A 17905-nucleotide genomic window follows, 5' to 3' on the forward strand; every position below is an offset into this window, starting at 1 on the left:
TTTTATAAGAGCATCTTGTCTGTCAGCTTTTTGCAATCTAAATCAGAACCTGAATGCACCTTTGTGCCAAACATATTTGCTTTTCTAAAAATCTCTATAGACTCTATAGGCTCCTCTTGTTTGTGTTCCCAGTGCATGTGTGCTATGGCAGTGCCAAGCTAACAAGCAGAAAGAGTACAGGAAAAGGAGAAAATGGATAATAAGATAAGAATAGAGTGGACAGAGCACAAGTGGAAGAACACAACAGTGTCTTCAACTACCAAAGCTGTAAGAAAAACCAAATGAACGAACATGGATACACAAACTAACAATCTTGTTGTGTTGTCTACTGTAGGTGTGAGTATATGTGTGTTTATGTCACAAAATGTACTTTTGTAATGAGGATGAGAAGCTGCAAACAAGGAGCCAGAGGCAGGCCATCAGCTGAGGTCAAAGTTTTATTAGAATTCATTCAAACCGCGTGCACACTTGCAAATCCTATCTAAAAGAAAACATACTTGGCAGAAGTAATACATGGCTGTTTTTAAAAAAACAAAACAAAAAAACAGCATCTTAGACGGCCACTTCACTCATTTTTGTTCTATTTGCTATTTTCATCATTGGGCGCATTCTCTGCTATGTTCTTACTTCTACATCCTACATCTGAGGCCTCTGCCGGTGTTCAAGCAGTGCTGATCAGATGCTGGATTTAAAGAGGGGTCCCCGAAAAGGAACGGTTTTCATTTATCAAGCCAAGCCCACAGTACTCTGCTGCACTAACAAAACCCTCAGGGATAACATCATTCAATGTTAATCGCAGTTAGAGATTAGGACTGGAAGTTCTGGAAAGACTACTCGAGGGACCTTCTTTTAAAAGATTTTATTTGGTTCAGAGAACACTTGTTAATGTGCTACACATGACCCGCTCCATCCGAGTGGCACCGCCATCTGTTTTCTGTGACTTACACTAACTACCCTTTGTATAGGATTCGTTTTGTTTGCCCCAAAATCACCAATCATTTTTGGCTAAAGAAAATGAATTGGTGCTTTTCTTTCTCGAGTTTGTGAATTTTATATATACTTTTTTTTAAATTTCCAAATTAAAATTTACCTACCGGTAGTTATAGTATCTCTGTTTTATCAAAAAATAATTTTGTAGTCTAGACTAAAGAGTGTTCAAAATTAAATAGTCATTAACATTTACTTCTGCTGATCATTTGCAAGCTAGCAAAACACGGCGTTTGATAAATAACAAATAAGACAAAGGCTCCTTTCGTATTGTTTTACTGATTTACACATTCATCAAACATTTTCCCCAGAATTGAACAAGAAGTACCTGTGCACAGTGCTTAAACAGTTTGGTGACAAAGGCTGATGAGAGTAAAAGCACAGGCTGTACAGAAAGACCAGAGTCCAGAGGGTCCAGCGGCCTCTGTTTGATGAACCTTGCAGTGATCCTGATTGTTGAAGCTGCATCATGTCACAAAGAGCAACTGTAGCAAGTTCAAAACTACAAAAATAGAAACTTTTTTGAAGTGCTACGTTGGCATAAGAGCAACAGTAAGGCATCTTTGACAATAAAGCACAGACATTGAGAGCAAGTGAAGGCACCAGCTCAACACAGCTCGATATTTTTCTTTTTCAAATAACTGTATTTAACAAAAACAAAAACAAAAAAAAATCAGCATTCAGTTGAGGAATTGTTTTCATGTCTGTTTTTTAAGCTAAAGAAGAAAATCAGAGTTGCCACATTCACTGCCAATTAGCTTAAGTTCTACTAGAAATCACCTTCTTAGCTGGAGTTCTCTCGTTAATTTTAACCCAGATGAAACAACTCTGTGAGCGATTCAACAAATACATGAGATGCTAACAAAGTAACTGCTTTGTGCAAATACTGCCTTTAATGATCATATACACTACTCAAAAAATAAATGAGGGTAACGCTCAATAATCACAATATCAGAGATAGTCAGGTAAACTTCAGGGACATCAATCTGTTCAGTCAGGAAGCAGAATCCATCATCAATCTATTTCACCTGCTTTGGTGTAAATGGCAACCCCTGCAAGAAGGGAATGGTTTTGCAGGCGGTGGCATGAGCGTTATCAACCATCTGACAGTTTGGCCAGGAACATGCTCGCGAATAGTCCAGTGGAGGTCATTTTATAGGGCTCCTCCTGTTCTTCCTCACAATAATAAGAAGACGATATCAGTTCAGCTGCTGCATTGATACCCCTTTTACTGTCCTGTCCAGCTCCCCTTGGGTAATTGCCCGTCTCCTAGTATTCATCCTCCTGGAGACACGGCAAACCATCTTGTAACAGCGAGTATGAATGTGCCATCCTGGAGGAGTTAGACTGCCTGTGCAGCAGGCGCTGCGTTGTGTCACTAGCAGTGACACAAGGGAAAAAAGTCACACCAGAGAAAGATCTGTAAGGAGGCATAAGGAGAGAGAAGTGGTCCAAGGCCACCACGTGCCAAACCAGTTCATGTTGGGGGGGTTGCATCGTTGCACAGACAGCGCAACTGGTTGCACCAAAGCAAGTGGATGATGTTCACAATGGCTTATGCTTCTTAAGTGGACAGATTGATATCCCAGAAGTTTAACTATCTTTGTGTTATAAGGTGAAATGATGAAATTTGAATCCCATACACGAGGATATAAAGTATTATCTTATGTATGTGTTATAATTCCTTGGGTTGTCTAAACATGGGTACAAACAGCATTTTTATTATTATTCATGCATCTCCATCTTCAAAATAAATCTAAGAATAAAAATCAATGGATTTTTGAAATTCATCGACTAAAAAAATTTTCATTTGCAACTGTAGGATGGACAAAACTTAGCAGATGAAGCCGTGACCCTGGTCTGTGGGGAAATCATAAGTGTTTTAGTGCATAGACCCAACAATAATCAGTAACAACAGTCTTTTGTTGCAGCCTCGACATTAAAGTCCATGTGTATAGAAAAGCCACTTAAGCATTAAAACATCTACACACACAAAGTCGAAACACAAACTGAGATTTGTTGAAGAAAACACGCCAGTGAGCACTGCAAGTTTCACAGTTTAAGATTTCTTTAACTCAGAGTTAAAGTGTGAGTTTTCTGCAGGTGCTTGTTTTTGCGAATCAGTTACACATAAGCTGCTTGTTCCAGCAAACTGTACAGGCTCTGATTAATCAGTTTAAAAAGACATACTGTCATTGGGAGGTGTGATCAAATCAGCTGTGATCTGTTTTTCTGCATGGGTTTTCATTGGTCGACTGACTGATTTAATGGTCCTGTCACATATCTGAGTACAGCTGAGTGACCAGGTTTGACAGTTTGTTCCTGTTTCGCTTTAGTCTTTTGTCAATATAGTGGAAAAGCAAAGAATCCTGAAAGCGTGATCTGTGCTCCATGTGGTTAACTTTGAAGATATTGAAAGTTCACCAGAAACTGTGCGCAGCGTGTCAAAGATTCACCAGTGACAGATCAGAGAATCCAGCTCTCGTTCCTGTGAAGATACTCATCATTCCCGTGAACTAGTTTTGTGCAAAGCAGTGAAAATTCTTTCGCATCGGAATTCTGATCTGACTACTGGGGTTCACCTCCAGCTCTAGCACTACTGGGAGTCCAGGTATTTGAAGGTCTGCTTGCAGAGCTGTGCAGCCGGGCAGGAGCCTCACTCTGATCTTCCTCCTGCTGAGGAGGCTGGTGAGGCAGACGAGAGCTGTGCATGATGTGGGCATCCAACATCTCCAGCAACAGGTCGTAGAGAGGCACTATGTTCTTCACTTTCATGCAGTGGAGGTGGTCCATGCCTTTGTTACTGCACATTGAAAACAAAGTTGGGCGAGAGGTTAACGTAATGACTTTTGATGGGAACAATCTGGTCAGATGAATGTGTTTCATAACACTGCAGGGCTTTGAATAAATCTGAGCTGTAAAATAAATTCCTTTACAGATCTGCCTCCCTTTTTTTAAAATATCCAGGTTTTAATAGCATGATGTTGGGTCCTGTTACCTGACATGACGAATATGTGAAAGCAGCATGAGCAGGTGAGCCAGGCGGGTGTACTGCTGCTGGAAGGTGAGACCGGTTTTGCTGATGGCCAACACCAGAGCTTCTGTCACAGCGTCCAGGAGGCGCAGCAGCTTGGACCGGCTCTGCAGGTCCTCGCTGCCGTCTGAGGAACTGAGGCACATGTCTGGAAAGCAAATGGGAAGAAATACACTTTAAGTGTGTCTACACAGTAAAGACTATATTACAGATATCAATATAGGAGTTTAATGTTGGAAGCTAAAGTAAATAAAACATTTTGAAGTGCATTAACCTTTGTAAACTGTGCAAAAACATAACTGGATTTTTCATGCAGACATCTTGATTCGGTCACAGCAGGAAAAGGACAGATGACCCAGAGAACCAGCGTGTGCAACACCACCGGTAACATCAGACTGAACCAGCTAAATGGAATTTATCCACAATTTATTTAAAATGCATACAAAAGATTTAACACCCCCGAAAATAACACAGTCTCAAAGGATTGTAACCAGGTGTTATAAATACAAATATTTTTCAAGTGTTTTTTTTATTTACTTTGGCATAAAAAACAAAGGACAGAAGCAAAAGACTTCTGGTAAGGTAACATCGACTCTTTGCTTCAACTATAAACGGATCAAAAGGTGCTTATGCATGTAGTCTGCGCCCAGAGGTGCATTATGAGCCAGGGGGAAAAAAACGGATTTGATTTTGCAGCCCTTTTCCTACTGTGAAACTTTCTGGTAGCAGAAGTCTGAAAAATCCCCGTGTTTTGTTCAACACTAAATAAACACTTGTTGTGCTTGCAAATACAGTTTGAAAAGGGCTGACATGCTCAAACATTTAGAAACATCCTGCCAAAGCATCGAACATACAGTTTGCTCAAATATTTGTAGAGTACAGAACAGTGTCTCACAGATGGTGCCTTGTCTGTACACACTGGACTGCCCTGTCTCCGTCTTTAAGGAGTAGTTTTCATTTTGAGGGTCATTAAAATCTCGTCTAAACATTTGCTTGGTTAGAATCTCTCTGCTTTTTATCTCTGGCAGCAGAACTTTAAATCTGTTTTTGGAACATTCTGAGCTACTTCGGTTTTAGTTTTTTCCACTGCTACAAAAAGATTATTCACAAAACATCACCATGGGGTTTTCCACTGTTTGAGAGTTAGTAAGTAACACAGGGGCTCTGGTCTGGGGCTTTCATGCTATTGAATTAGCAGATGTCAAAGGGACTGGCTTTAAATTGACTAAATAAAGTAGTATGATCTTCAACTCCATGCATTTGTTGATCATTTTCTGTGTGTGTGTGTGTGTGTGTGTGTGTGTGTGTGTGTGTGTGTGTGTGTGTGTGTGTGTGTGTGTGTGTATTCTGAGTGTACAGTGCAAAGATCTGGATGACACACCTTAGTTTTACTGCATACAAAAAACGCGACAGTACCCACAGGTGTTTCTTAGTGGTGGGGTGGGTGGTTTAACTGGTTGCTCTCCCAAACCACTGACTAATCAAGTAAACTCCTTTTTTTCCTTTTAAACTATGCCAGACGTTGAACTTCTTAATAACAACTTAACATAATGCCTTTACTATAGTTTGCAAACACCTACTCATTCCTTTTACAAAACAAATGTTGAGCTCCAAAAGCAGCGTGCTCTTGTACGGATGCACAACTACCACCCCCCCAAAAAAAACAAATAAAATGAATGAGTGGACACATACATAGCATGCATTATAAGTTCATTTTAAAGGTCACAAATAGTTCTTTTTAAACTATATGTGAACACTAAACATTTAAATACATTTTTCATCATTTTGTTCTTATCATGTCTCCTCCTCCATCACTGCTCTCTCTCCTCTGTCACCTAATCCTCTTCCTACTCACCTCAAGCCTCATCTCCTGAACTAAAGTCAGGCTGCTAAAACACAAAAACGTGCATAAACATGCTCTTTTATTCCCGATATTGTCACAATTACTTACAGTCAACAGATTAGACATGCATCCATCCTGACAACAAGCCAGCTAAACAACAGCAGCTGGTTAAAGGCTAACATTATCCCAGCTAACGTGAGGCTCGAGTGCCCTAAACAAATAAAAATAAATAAAAATCACACTTTCACACTGATTACATTCTCATATTGCATGAGTGTGCTTTTTGCTAAGTGTCCAAGTTCAAGAATGCTAGATAGATCCATTTCAAAGACACTTTAAGAGTACTTCTTACACAAAAACACACCATGCCTCACATTTAGTTTGTTGGGATCTGATCATCTTAAATGTATTTAGGGTGACTAGGTCCCACAAGGAATCATGTGGTTTTCTTCTATGTGACAGTAAATGCTCTTACTTGAATCTAAACCATATTCTGTAGTCTTGGCCATTTTAGTCAGCTCTGATTTAATAAAAACAAACTTTTAATAACATTTGATTTTTATATTCTGGGGCTGAAGGTGAAACAGCTCTGTAGTCGGCAAAGTCAGACAAAAGTCTGACTTCGCTTGTGGAGGCAATTAAAAAGAAAACATTAATGATCTCACCAGAGAGGCCTCGACCGTGTTCATCTTCACTTATGTACCACCTGCTACTCCAGCTACTTTAGCAGAACCTCTGAGTCCTCATAGCACAGACTGAAACTACACAGTGTTATTTGAAACTACACAGGGAACACTGTGTAGTTTCAAATAACTAGCAGTCTTCACTGCTAGTTATTTGGTTTATGGACATACTTACCATGTGTAGGCTCACAAGATTACATGCTGAGATACCAATCTAACACCCCATTGTGGGTTCATGTTCTGGAGACAAACAAACAGTCTCAGTCTCACTTACGCACATGCACATTAAGCACATGACACTGAGAGTGGACCTCATGTCCGCCCACACAAACATGCTCACTCACTGGAGTTGAGGAGGATCATGACCTTGAGGCAGACGTACTCCTCCCTCTGCAGCCTGAGCTCTCTCACCCTGGTTGTGGCAGCTATCAGCATGTCAAAGATCTCCACAAAGCCCTGGACGCAGTTTCCTTCTTCTCTAAAAAGACAAAAATGTTATTTAATTGCATCACACTCTTGATTTTTACCTCCACAAATTAGGCAGACATAACACAGATGTAACTCCCACCAAGAAGTAAAAGAGGATCTGCTGTTTTAACTCTGAAGCACTTTACACAAGAGGAAGGAGAGTAACATTAGTGATGTCTCTCAGCTGGCAGAAAAGATCACCAAAAAACCCAGAATAGGTGTTTTAGGTTCTTAAATGCTAAAAACGGGTTGTTGTAGCCTATTGCTAGGTGGTTGCCAGGCAACATGATGCCATCGTAATATGCGATGTAGCCAAGAACCTTTAGGAGCCAGATTTGGTTGCTCAAGCCCTGATGGTCTAGGAGGAGTTGACAGACACAGAAACAAACATACAGAGGTTTGGTGTATTATCATAAGATATTGTGTGTAAGTACACTGGGAACCACTAATAACTCTTTAGAAGCAAGTGCCTCTAATCAGGCGAGTGAAAAAAGGTTTAGGAGGTGGTACCTGCTCAGGCTGAGGTCAGGGCAGAAGATGAGTTTTCCTGGATGGTCCACTGACCTCCACATCAGTCCAATCATCAACACCTCCAGCCAGCAGGACTCCAACAGATGGACCTGGTCTACGAGACTAAGCTCCACAAACCCTGAGAAAAGGATGTAATCATAAAGTACATAGCTGTGAGCAGATGAAGCATATCACAGAAACCTGAATAACAAGTCTAATGAGCAACTAGGCAGCAGCATGAAGAGAAACAGGAGGTAAACAACTTGGTTGGAAGCAATTTTTTTCCATCTCATTGTCCGTAAATGCAAAAACAGAATGCTGACCTAAAAATATCCAAACCAAAAAATAAATAAATAAATAAAAAACAATAAAATAAAACCTAAAACAAGCAAAACCCCTAAAAAGACCACCTTTTTACAGGCAGTGCCATTAAGACTTGATACTGATTAACGAACCAACAAGGTAAAACAAAAACACGGCACCGTCTCAGCAAACAGGTTAAAAAACATAATAACAAGTACTGATTACGAGGCACCTCACAATTTACTAAGAGTTAGATAAATGAAAAAGACCCAAAAAACAGGAACCAGTGTCCCCGAGACAGGCCTTGACTGTGTCTCAGTCTGGAGTAGCCCTTGCTGAAAGGCGGTGGGTTGGGGTCGGTATCTTAGTATCCCCTCGGCTTGTTGCCTGTACACTGGAGTTTTTCCCGATGGACAAACAGTGCCAGGGCCTGCCAGGGCTGCCCTTTGTCACTAATTACCGATCCAGGAGGGGCTCAGAGTAGAGTTGCTACTCCTCCACATCAAAAGGAGCCAGCGGAGGTGTTTCAGGCATCTGACAAGGACACTTCCTGGGTTAAATGGTTCTTTGCTATAATGATTTATTTCACTTTTTCAGGCTTAAATTTGTTAAATTCACCACATGCCACAAGCAGTCAGAATTCATTAACAAGGCTACAGAAATCCACCCTTTGTGATACATTGTTATTTCACAGCTCACTGCCAGACTCCAGTTCCATCACTGCTGCTGTGTTTTACAGGCTCAAACGCTAAATAAAGCAGACACAAATGACTGTGCCAAGCCACAAACACATCATTAGCTGTCTTGAGACAGTGAACTGCTCAGCGAGAAGAATAAAATACCTAGATCTGTTATCATTAAAGCAATTTTTACTGATGTTGTAGAAAGACTCTTTGTATAATCTCAAACCAATTGCATTTCTCAACTCAAGCAAACATGAAAACTAGACGTAATAACAGCTGTTTCAGGAGCACTTTGAAATGCCCTTGTTTTATATAGAAAAGCTTTCATCTAATACAAGATTCAACTAATCAAAATGTTGTAAATGAGAACTAACGATTAATGATGGCAACTTTGTTACTGTGTGTGTTGTGCTATATACTCACCAGCTCTTTTGTCAAGTGCAAATATTGACTTATCAGCTTTCAAATGGAAGCAACTCAGTGCTTTTAAGAAAGTATAGAAGTCAACATGCGAGAGTTCAAACCAAAAATCAGAATGGGGAAAAAAAGGTTATGTAAGTGATTGAACATGGCATGGTTGTTGGTGCCACACTAGTCTAGTCTAAATAGTCTGAAAGAGAGAAAATACGTTGTGATCTGAAAAGAAGTCAGCAGCAACTGTTAAAATCACACATGTTACAATCAAGATATGTAAAAGAGCATCTCTGAATCCGCAATATGTCCCTGAAGCAGATGGACTACAGCAGCTCACTGTGTCCCACTCTTGTCAGCTAAAAAACACGAGGCCAAGATTAAAGTTCACACAAGATAACGGACAAGAAAAGACTGGAAAAACTTTTCCTGGTCAAAACTTTAGATGCTAGAGCCAGAATTTGGTGTAAACAACAAGAACGTACAGATCCATGCTGCCTTCTATCAAAGGTTCAGGTTGGTGTAATGGTACAAGTTTGGGCTTCTTAGTACCAACTGAGCACTGTTTAAATGCCACCACCTACCCAAGTCTTGTGGCTAACCATTTATATTCCTTCATAACTGAAACTATAATGTACTAACTCCAACGTCATCTCATGGCTGCTTGCAGCAGGCAAACACACCATCACAAAGCTCAAACTGGTTTCTTGATCATGACGATGACCTCACTGTACTCATATGGCCTCCTCAGTCACCAGATCTTAAACCAACAGAACATCTTTGGGATTTGGTTGAATAGGAGACTCACAATCAATCACATTGATGTTGCCTAAAAATTACAAAAAGAAGTGTACATTTTCTTCATCAGTGTATACTACACTTTATTTATTCATGACATGAATTGCTCTATTGGCGAAACACTTATTTGTGTCAGCACTCTGGCTCAAACCATTAATTAAGTGGTATTGCCACATTGCTATGTAACTTTGCACATGCACAGTCGGAGAAAATCTGCTGGTAAAGTGATATTTGAACCCTATTTTTGGACCCGTTTTGTTTTATTAGATTTGAATGGGGACACTGCACATACATTTTCTTCTGATTGACCAATGAAAATGGAAGGTCTGATTCTCCACATTCATTTAGATTTTTTGTTGACCTGAATAACCTGAAGAAGAAAAAAAATTTTTTTTAATTATATAAATTCATCTAATTTTTTTTTTGAAATATCACAAAAACAAACACCTGGAATCTTCTTGGCCCAGCTAATCATGTGAACCAGCTCTTTATCTGCCAGGTTGGTGAGCAACATCATGATGCTTGCTTCGGTCAGCGGCTTCTTCGCGTCCTTCATGAGGTAGATATCTGGCGGCTCCGCCTCCAATATCCGCTCAATTAGCTGCTCTGGGGTCAGTGCAGGTTTTTCGGGCTCATTTAATGAACCTTCAGCTGGTCCAGTTATGCCCTTTGGTTCAGCTGTTATGTACTGTGAGGATTGACGGGTTAGCCGCCTTGCCTGCGAATTCCTGTAGTTTCCACGCTCCTTTCGAATACCTGTGAGTAACAAGGCAAGCATTAAATTATAGCCAATTTTAACCCATGTTCCAGACTGTCCATATCTGTTAAATTTTGCTGTTGTTTTCTATATAAGATTGCAATTTTGGGGGGTTAAGAAGGGTAAAGCAAAAATGGCAAGCAGCAAGTCCATCAGTTACAGACAGAAATCACTGAACAGGCTACAAGATCTGGCACCATGTAGTTCCTACTTGGAAAACAAAATGTCGGAATAAACTGAAATCCAAATTTAGGGTATGGGAATCCTATTTACTGCAAACAGATGTTGAAAAGATTTGTTTTGTGTGGAAATTATTAATAGAGCCAGTGGTGGCTTTTAGAGCCAGATCACATTTCTCATATGTAGAAAAAAAAACTAAAGTAAAAGCGCTGGAACCATATTAAAGAACAACATTTGGATTAAACTTTATTTCTATCCAGATATCCCTGCATCATTGCAGTGATACCCATAATTAAAACTTCACGTTTTAACCAAAACACTACAAGAGCAGATCAAATGCAGGAATGAAGACTTCTTTAATGAAATGTGAATTAATAGGCAAACAAATACTAAAATATTATGGAATATTAAAACATATATTGTTCTTGCTCTTGCCTATAATGAAACATAGTTCTGTCATGTTGTTGTACGATTCTACAGAAAAAAATAGAAATAAACTGATCTTACAAGTAAACAAGAACATTAGAAAAATATATTCAAGCATATGTATAATATCAATACTGTATAATTAGTAATCACATCATTCAAATTTTAGATAAAATAAACCAAACATCATCACATGACCAAGTTGTTTAGGTAATAATCAGAACATCAAGTTACTGTTGGCTGGATTCAGAAAAACAAAATGCAAAAACTTCTATCAGAACTAAATGGTAAATGGCCTGCATTTGTATAGCGCTTTACTCAGTCCCTAAGGACCCCAAAGCGCTTCACACTACATTCAGTCATCCACCCATTCACACACACATTCACACACTGGTAATGGCAAGCTACGTTGTAGCCACAGCTGCCCTGGGGCGCACTGACAGACGCGAGGCTGCCGGACACTGGCGCCACTGGTGGCCCTCTGACCACCAGTAGGCAAACATGGGGTTAGTATCTTGCCCAAGGATATTTGGCATGCAGCCAGGAGGCAGCCTGGGATCGAACCACCGACCTTCTGATTAGTGGCTGACCTGCTCTGCCACCTGAGCTACAGCCACCCAGCCATATTTCAGAAATATGAAACAATGTATACATATAATCATACTAACCACATTTGGTCATGCCAACTTCATAGCATTTGCGAAGGCGACATGCCTGGCAGCTCTTGCGGCGGTTCTTGTCAATAGTGCACTGATTGGTTGCCGGGCAGATATAGTCATTGTGTCCTAAAACAAAAAGACACAAAGAGACAGACATTGAGACAAAAATAAAAAGTTGGATAGAAAAAATGAAAAATGAGTTGTATGAAGAAAAATACAATGCAAAGTTGCATCCCTGCACAACAGACAGGCAGACTGAGAATTTCCAGCTTGTGCAACTTCCAGCAAAAATCATTGATGACAAGCAGTCCTTTGTGGTCAGTTCAAGTCCTCTCTCCCTACCCTGGCCATTTTGCTCAAAGACTTAATTTGCATAGGCAGACATATTGTTTGAACAGTGGTATTTTCAGAAAAATGTCAACTGTGATCCAAAATTACCATCTAAATTCAGTTTAGCATGATATACGCATACTGGTTTGCCTTAATGTATAGCAATGGTTAAATGGTCTAGTTTTGAATATATTTGTTCAAAAGCTCAAAGTGTTGTGTAATACAAGATTATGTCATAACACCTGTAAAATAAAGCTTAAATTGACAACATACAAGTTTTAGCTTCAAATTATCATTATGAAATAAATTTTGATTATAATGGGAAGTTAATGACTTGACACCACAGAATGTGGATTTGTTCCAGGCAAGCCTCTGACTAGGCAATCTGTCAGGCAGCGAGTATAAAAAGCTCTGGGAAACTGGACGTTTAAGTGCACAAAGTTTTCCCTGATAAGCATCAGTAGAATCCTCCAGGTGACAACCAGAAAAGCTTCGTACTGAAGTGATAATAGCTCCAGCGTGTCTCCCCCAAATAGAGATGGGAGCAATTATACCATGTAGGACACAGCTATGAGCCAAAGAAGGCTGTTTGGGGAAATGATGTTGTGGATGGGTAGATAAAACCATCACAAAACACATGAAAGTCAGGGAAACTGCTCTTTGTCCAGCTGTTTTGTGGCCTGTGTGAGAACAGTGTGGATGTCACAAATTTGTACTTAAACGTGGAATATTATCAACTTTATTAAGCATGGGAATAAAAGAGCAGAACTAGTACTAATATAATAGATATAAAGATGGGAATTATAGTGACCACTATCCACAAAACATCCACTAACTGAGCCACGAGGTCCAGCAGGGATGAGTCAAAGCCATCAGACAAAGGTCAGCAGGAGGACATCAGATCATTTACGCGTGTGGAGCTCTGCGCAGACTTGCTAATACTGCACAGAAAGTGCGCTGTAGTGACTCAGTGTCAGCGCTACCAACTATTAAAACAGGAGCATCCAAAATCCACCAAGATCTAGGGTGTAAGGTTATATCCTAGAGGACTTATTAGTTTATTCTTTACTAATAAGTCAGCAAGGCATAAACATAACATTTGGATGGGTACGACCAAAGGAGTTACGTCGACATTAATATGAAACTGGTGAAGAAAAGCGCAGAAAAGCACAAAAAAGACACTTAGATAAAGTACAAAATAAAACAGAAGTGGTGTGAAACACCAACCAACAAGAGCAAAGTTGCACATCTTTAGATTTGAGAGAAGCAATCAGGACTTTGCAACAGTGACACAGTTTTAAGTAGTGCATGAACATCTGCTCTACCAATCAATCTGCAGTAATATTTACACCTCTGATGACGTCTCACAAGTGTTAGCTTTATTTTCATACCAAGATTGTTTACACAGACTTTGTAATTGCAGAGAAATACTCCATTTATTTTGGTCATTTCATTTTCAAGCAGAAAGCCCCTGGGGGCCTAACAGGTTAAAAGTTAATTCCCAATAAAACCAACTAAGTTGTTTAATAACATTGCTGTCTGTATTATTGTTACAGTCATAAATTATCACCTTTAAAGTGTTTGTGCTAATAACACCATGTGCGAGACAGGCATGGAGAGCAGCACTGACTGGGAGAGGCTTTAAACAGATGACATACTCAGTTCAATTCAACATATAAGACTTTCAGAATGCACAAGCATCTACTTAAAATCTATTTATTTAATCTATCATCTGTGATATTATTAGGTACAATTAGAATGTATTATTCATCTCCCTTAAATAAACAGGCATCCAACTGAGAAAATTAGCTTTTCAACTTTGCGACTCATTTTATTTCTCTATCTGATAAGAAAACCATTTGGTCAGACAGCTATTTGTTGTGAATGAAATACAGTTTCAAGCACTTTTAAGCACCACATTTGAAATTCAAGCACTTTTCAAACCTTAAAAAGTCAATATTAAAATTCAAGCATTTTCAAGGATTTCAAGCAATTATTCGAACCCTACGTATGTTTTGTCTCACCTTGGATGCTCCTCTTGAAGAAGGCCTTACACCCCTCACACGACCAGACTCCATAGTGGTAGCCTGAAGCATAGTCATGACACACAGCACAGTAGTGGAGGTCTGCCTTCCCACCTGAAGACGCCATGCTCTCCTCGCTCTCCTGGGAGCGCCTCCTCACACTCTTGCTAACAGACAGTTTTGAGTCATGATTTCTTCCCAAGACAAAAACATGTAGATTAAGTATGTAAAACAGTTGATTAAAAGTAATACACAGTAATAAATCACTGAATCAGTATTGTGATTACAGATGATTATTTATAGCTTGCTGTAGCTTTAGTTGAAAAAGAAAAAACTGGAGAAAAAGGTTACTAAAAACAGCTGTTCAATAAATAACAGGTTAAGTACTAATTGAATAATCATTAGCTGGCCAACTACTGATTAAAGAGCACAGCGTAGTCAAGGTGTTGCGCCCAGTCCTACCTGGTTGTTATAACACTGTCCCACGGAGTCTGGGCTGACTGGCCTTGCTGGGATCGACTCTGCGGGCAGTGCAGCGTAATGGGCGTCCCCACACGGCTGTAAAATAAAGAGGCGCTCAGAGACTGATGGACAGAGGAGCATTCAGAAATGCTCGGACCACCATAGCTGAAGATAGTTGGACTGTAAAAAGGTATGGTGGCGAAGTCATGGCCGAGGTCGGTATATGGTGAGCGGATACAGATGGGCTGGCTTGTTTCATGGGACAGACCAGGAGAAGAGGAGCCGAGGATCGGGGAGAGAATGCAGCTACCAGCTCGGCTGGAGTCGATCTCCTCGAGCTGCAGCAGCAGCTTCTCAGGCGAGGAGGCAGCGGCCATCATGACACCAAACGCTTCTAATATCACTTGAATTACTACATTACCGGCAACTGGAAAGAGTCGCCAAAAAACAACAGAGCTAAGAGAGCTACCTCAGAGCTCACATGGTCAAAGCTGAGAAATGGATTTTACTTTGCTTTCTGCTCGGCATAACTGAATATCCTCGTGAAACAGTCCAGAAGATGGAGGTTTACAGGAGAGGAGTGTAAGACAGGGTAGGAGGGATGTTCACTATTCCTTCTCAGTCCTGCCATGGGTTTTTCATCAGTAAAAGCAGCAGAACTTTCCACCTGGACAAGAAAGAAGAAGGGACAGGTTGATATACTGGCTTGACCTGCGATTGTAGATGAAATAAATATATTTCATTTACAATCTCTTCTTTTAAACTTTGGTAAAACTTCATACTTAGCTCCCCTGATAATATCTGAGTACAATCAGTTTACAGAAAAAAGGGAAAAAGTAGAATCAAAAAGAACGAAAAGAGTGGGAACAGTAGTCCCAGCTAAGCCTACCACTCCCACTCCACAAAGAGAAGCTACAGGGTGTATAGATTTCTCCAAAACACTGCACATACTAGGCTTATACGTGGCATGCACATAGGAGGAATTCTAGTAAAATTCCTGAATCACTGGAACTGGTGCAAAATTGAACCCTTCTAACTGTCTGAGCCCCTCGCCCCATCTCTAGGAGTGAGCCCACACACTCTTCAGCGGAAGCTTACTTTTGCACAGTGTAGTGGTTTATAGGGCTGTGCGATATGACCAAAATCTACGTATACATTTTTAGACACAAGTTGTAAAGGCCGCCGTTTTCTTTGTATTTATTACATGGCGTGCTGCGGGGAAAGCCTGTTCTAACGTTTGAGTCTAAGGTTTATTTTTTAGCACCTGGCGGCTCTTTTTTACCTCTCATCCGTAAATAATCTGCTCTTTCACGTGATTCAGTTTATTTTGAAAAGTCTCAACAGGATCTTGAGCTTTATTGTGAAAGGTGTATGTGGAACATAAACAAGCCACACACGAAGGTGTTACCGTCGCTGTTACTAACGACAACGCATAAAAACAGGCGCTTGTCCGTCAGTAGTGTGGTTATATTACATATAAGAGAAAGAAAGAACTTTAAGAAATTAATATAGCCACTACAGTGACCATCAGAACGATGAAAAAATATAAAAATGTCAGCTCTAACGATCAGTAGACGCTACAATTTCACTTGCTTCTTCAAAACACCTGCAGTATCTACCAAAAATGGTGAGAGGAAAAAGAAATTGTGATTTATGATGCCCTGTGGACAGAAACACCTGAAAGATCAATAAATGCAGTGCGAGTGCACAGTAACGCACCACAGTGCAGCCCAAGGACACGTTGGTTTACTCTTACCACATCTGATGAATCAAATCCAGCAGTTAATCATTCCTGAATGGCAGGAGTCTGTCTTCAGTCGCTGGTACACAGTGTCTCTACCTTTGTGGCATAAAGCCCACACCTGTAAGTCATTACTTATCCAGGAAAAACGCCTGAATTAATCTCAGTAAATATCAGAGAAGAGTAACAAACTCGATAACCCGTAGGAGTAGTTGGAGGCTTCTGCTACAAGTAAAATGAGCACTGCTAAAGAAACGGCAGTAAATGGACTCAGAGCTTCAACTGTCATAAGTGCCAATTAAATATTTGGGACAGTTTGAAAGAAACCAAGGTGAATTCTCCTTTTTATGACATGAAATTCAACCATGCCTGCAAATGCCGTTCTTACAGATGTGAAAACATAATGAAAAATGAAGGCAGGGAAACACAAAATAATATTTTCATCAGTGACCTCAAGGATTTATTACGAAGCATGAGAGTTATGACCTCTACTGTGGAAGTTTTGCAAACAAACTTTTCCGATGATGCCCTAAAGACATGTGACACATTACAGGCCACTGAAGGATGAACAATTTACATGAAAAACACCCAGCAGTTGAGAGATTCATCCAATTTTGGTTTGATTTGTTAAAATTATTTTCCAGATAATCTATTATTTTGATGACTATAAACAAGTGGGAAAACATCTAAAGACGGGTTATGGACCTAGTTATGCGGTACAAAAAACATAAAATCCTCACATTTATAAAGCTCAAACCTGGATTTCTGATTTTAAAAACTCACTAAAAGAAAGGATCGTAAAAACTGTTTCCAGTTTCTGTTGATTAATTGAATAATCATCAGCATTAGAAATTTTCACTGTGGAAAAGTTCTCGGTTTCAGACAATGCACAGAGCAGTGTGTTATTCTCTTGTGAAACAGTTGTGCTCAAAATTTAAAGCTTTCAGCGTGCGATAAATTGGAGTCCTGCGGTGTTTGAGCTGTTGTTCACTCAGCTCTTCCTGCCTCATTTTTTTATGTGAATGTGCAACTATTTTTTCTCTTTTGACCTAAATAGCAGGTAAAATTCACACAGTACATAACTTTACTGAGGTCAGTGGATAAAATTCTTTTATTTCAAAGTCAAAGTCCAAGGATGTTTTATGAGGTATGGAAGAAGCCGACTGGGGATGGCTCTGGTTTGCTCTGATATGGTTTAGCACCTGTTTAATGGTTCATCTGAATTTTTTATTTTCTAGTTTGAAAAGCCAAAATTTGTTATAAATACAGGGGTCTTTTAGCCTTTAGGTACATAACACTTCAAATCCTGCCCCCCCCACACACACACACACACACACACACACTCTGGACCCCCACCGATTCGCATACTGCCAGAACAGGAGCACAGAGGATGCAGTCTCCATCGCACTGCACTCTGTCCTCTCACACCAGGACAACAACAACAACACCACGGTGATTGGCCTCATCAACGACAACGATGAGGTACAGGGAGGAGGTGGATCGTCTGGCTGAGTGGTGCGACAGAAACAACCTGCTGCTTAATACCGAGAAGACCAAGGAGCTCATCGTGGACTACAGGAGGAATGCTGACCCACATCCACCCATC

The 17905-nt window shown here is 40.1% G+C and overlaps 1 protein-coding gene across 4 annotated transcripts in view; it reads right to left on the minus strand.

Annotated features, from left to right (window-relative positions):
• Positions 1 to 1670: 1670 nt before the first annotated feature.
• Positions 1671 to 17905, minus strand: part of esr2a (estrogen receptor 2a) — a 25781-nt gene continuing 9546 nt past the window's right edge. Inside the window, exons 1-9 of one of the 4 annotated variants that reach the window (XM_013911906.1) lie at positions 16315 to 16681; positions 14559 to 15225; positions 14097 to 14290; positions 11752 to 11868; positions 10168 to 10476; positions 7526 to 7664; positions 6892 to 7025; positions 3986 to 4169; positions 1671 to 3790 (exon numbers count right to left, since the gene is read on the minus strand). In XM_013911906.1, coding sequence (XP_013767360.1) covers positions 3556 to 3790; positions 3986 to 4169; positions 6892 to 7025; positions 7526 to 7664; positions 10168 to 10476; positions 11752 to 11868; positions 14097 to 14290; positions 14559 to 14938 — 1692 coding nt within the window. In that variant the 5' untranslated portion in view covers positions 14939 to 15225; positions 16315 to 16681 and the 3' untranslated portion in view covers positions 1671 to 3555. Of the gene's footprint in view, positions 3791 to 3985; positions 4170 to 6891; positions 7026 to 7525; positions 7665 to 10167; positions 10477 to 11751; positions 11869 to 14096; positions 14291 to 14558; positions 15419 to 16314; positions 16682 to 17905 lie in introns of those variants that run through there. The other 3 variants (XM_005737271.2, XM_005737270.2, XM_013911905.1) reach the window with 3 other exon arrangements.

This window comes from Pundamilia nyererei, unplaced genomic scaffold (genome assembly GCF_000239375.1).
Source record: "Pundamilia nyererei isolate P.nyererei 1_Seehausen unplaced genomic scaffold, PunNye1.0 scaffold00074, whole genome shotgun sequence".
Taxonomy (NCBI): Eukaryota; Metazoa; Chordata; class Actinopteri; order Cichliformes; family Cichlidae; genus Pundamilia; species Pundamilia nyererei.